A 3057-nucleotide genomic window follows, 5' to 3' on the forward strand; every position below is an offset into this window, starting at 1 on the left:
CAAATACTGAGTGTGTGAACTAACTGTTTCTAAAGCATATCGCTCTTCGTCAATGATATAGTCCATAGGCTCAGGTCTACCGTATTCATCAACTGCATTACCGTGTCCGTCTTCGTAGAAAATTTGAAAGCTCATATTGTAATACTCGGTTTTTAATGAGAAAGGAAGTAAAAAAAAAAAAAAGATCTAACGGTGCTTTCGTGCTTAATATACTCATATTTTGTACGACAGGGCTCCTACATATACGACATTCAATTTGTCAGCAAGCGAAATCAGCCAATGGTTTACGTGACAATAGAATTTAACGAACGCGAATTTTACTCTTGGCATCAGCGTCAATAGTTTTTGGAAATACTGTATAGCAAAGAACCTTCCTTTTGGATATGCTACCTTCAAAGAAACTACGCTCCTTTCAAGCCGCTCTTCCATGGACCATTCGTTGGCCAGCTATATGCGCTCTTCTTCATGAACTTGACTACCTCCATCATCAGAAGTGTCCACCTTCTTCGCCCCCACACCTTGGGCAAAAGCTCCTCAATTGGCTCCCTCGTTGTCCTCACTAGTGTATCTTACACTTGCCCCAACATCATTTCTTCAATAACTTTTTTACCCTTGATCTCATAAGGGTTTTTTAGGTACCAATTCTTCATTCTTTTTTTGATCTGCCTCGGGCGAAGAAGATATATTATTATTGTGCGCCCACTTGAGGCTTTAATTGTAAATAAAAGACTGTTTAATCGTATAGCAAAGAAATTAACCCATTATTACACCTATGCTTTATGTTATGAGTGGTTTTTATTCTATTAAGAAGCTTCAGAACGCTTTCTTTTATAAAGCTACAGATACTGTCTACATTTAATAACAGGCAATTTTGTGCTTATACATGATAAGGAAAGCATTTTAAGAATGATAAATAATATGATATACCAACACCTTTTGAAATAACATTGTAGCATCTCTATTATAGAGTATCCATTTGTTCAAAATATATATGTAACAAGTGCGTGTTTTAGTGGTAAAGAAGTTTTTCGGCTGGTTTTAAATCGTAGTTAGTTTCAGGCGTATCTATAAAGGTCAGCTAAGTCGACAACTGGAGAGTCTATGACTGCTATTTAATGCTGTCATCTGATAAAGATAATGAAAGTAGAATATATGCTCTAATAATAAGGTATTACAATGATTTTTATCATCAGACATGTCAAGAAGATTGGCTGACAGTTGACATGGTGAGTACAATAAAGACAATTAAAAGAAAAAGTTAAAAAATGCTTGAATACCAAATAATCAAATATAAAAGATTAAAAAGTACAAATATACTTCATCTTGGTAGAAATCGAACTTGAGACACTGTGCGGTTATCACTCCAGTGATGATGTAAGGGCAGCCCTGTGATGATGCAAATGAGAAAATGGCATCTAGTTTTATATGTTCTACTGAACGCTCATAGGTGAGCGTAGTGCCATGAAGTGAAAAATATGATCAGCTGCAATAAAAAATGTCTTTATGGAACACTGTGTGCTTCATAATGACTTTTATCAGTAACAAAATTGTGTTCTTTCATATATTAGGAGAAGAGCTTATACAAAGCAAGAACGATATATCACATAGCCTCGGTTATCAAGTGAATGTTCTTCCATACAATAAGTGCTCCTTTTACTCTATTTCTTATATAAAGTCAAGACAAAAAAGATAGAGTGATAGACTGCATGAATATGAAATGCTACAAACATAAATTATATTAGTGACCTATTCTGTAACAGAGTCTTTTTTTCCTATGGCAACTGTGACCCAGGGAACAGTCTCTGTGACTCCGACTTGTAACACTGTATCAGTTTACACTTTATTAAAGAGAATATCTCACAGGGCTTATTTCTTTCTCTCTTCTTTTTCTTTCTTTCTTTCTTTATTTGTTTGTGTATCTACATAACAATCATATCAACAATGGGAATATGCTGCTGTAAACAATATGAAGAAGACAGAGGTAAAAACATCACAAAGACCCATGATAAAAAGAATGCAACTAACTATGAAAAGAACAATAGAACCAGATTTAAGCCAATTTCATCTATTAAAAATCATTGGACAAGGAGTATTTGGGAAAGTACGCATAGTTCAGCACAAAAGAACGAAAAGACAGTATGCTTTAAAATACATTGATAAATCAATATGCATCAAACAAAGAGCAATCAGCAATATTATTACAGAAAGAACTATACTGGAACGCATTCATCATTATCCACTCTTGACTAACTTGCACTACGCCTTTCAAGATGATGACACTCTCTTTTTCGTTTTAGATCCAATGCTGGGCGGTGACTTGCGCTTTCATTTAGAACAGCAGCTGAATTTCCCTGAATCACAAGTACGACATTATGTTGCATGTATTGCCTTATCATTAAATTATATTCATACAAGAAGAATAGTCCACCGAGATATAAAGCCTGAAAACATCTTGCTCGATCAAAACAACTATGCTCATCTATCCGACTTCAATATCGCCATTCAATTTGATCGACATCAGCCACTTGCTTGGTCAAGAGCAGGTACCGTTGCTTACATGGCTCCTGAAATGCTCGCAAAGAAAGGCTACTCTACTTCAGTTGACTGGTGGAGCTTGGGCATTGTTGCATTTGAATTACTTTTTGGAGTGGTATGTGCATACGTGTATATTTAAAGATTATCTAAATCATCACTAACATACATCAAGCGTCCATTTAGAGCAAAATCAAAAGAAGAACTGATTCACTCAATACTATGTGATCCACTGGTGTTTCCACAAAATGTGTACGATGTCATATCTATGGACTGCATCGACGTTCTTACTGGTGTAAGCAAATTTAATTTTTTTTAAAAAGACATACTCACTTTGTGCAATGATAGTTGCTGGACAAATCACCTTACCAAAGACTAGGGCACCATAACTTTGAAAGGTTCAAATCACATAAGTGGTTTCAAGGCTTAGACTGGGATAAATTAGAAAAGAAGCAACTACCGTCACCTTATCCGCTGGATGTAAGTTCATTCTATATGTGTGCACATCTTGAAAACTAACAGAGT

General features: G+C 35.5%; 1 protein-coding gene across 1 annotated transcript in view; it reads left to right on the plus strand.

Moving 5' to 3' along the window:
* The first annotated feature begins 1893 nt into the window (after nt 1-1893).
* The window catches only part of RHIMIDRAFT_61845 (kinase-like protein), a 1592-nt gene continuing 428 nt past the window's right edge, over nt 1894-3057 (plus strand). Inside the window, exons 1-3 of the mRNA XM_023615472.1 lie at nt 1894-2650; nt 2708-2827; nt 2881-3012. Of these exons, the coding sequence (XP_023470137.1) occupies nt 1967-2650; nt 2708-2827; nt 2881-3012 (936 nt within the window). The 5' untranslated portion in view covers nt 1894-1966. The remainder of the gene's footprint in view (nt 2651-2707; nt 2828-2880; nt 3013-3057) is intronic.

Source organism: Rhizopus microsporus (assembly GCF_002708625.1).
Source record: "Rhizopus microsporus ATCC 52813 unplaced genomic scaffold scaffold_2, whole genome shotgun sequence".
Lineage (NCBI taxonomy): Eukaryota > Fungi > Mucoromycota > Mucoromycetes > Mucorales > Rhizopodaceae > Rhizopus > Rhizopus microsporus.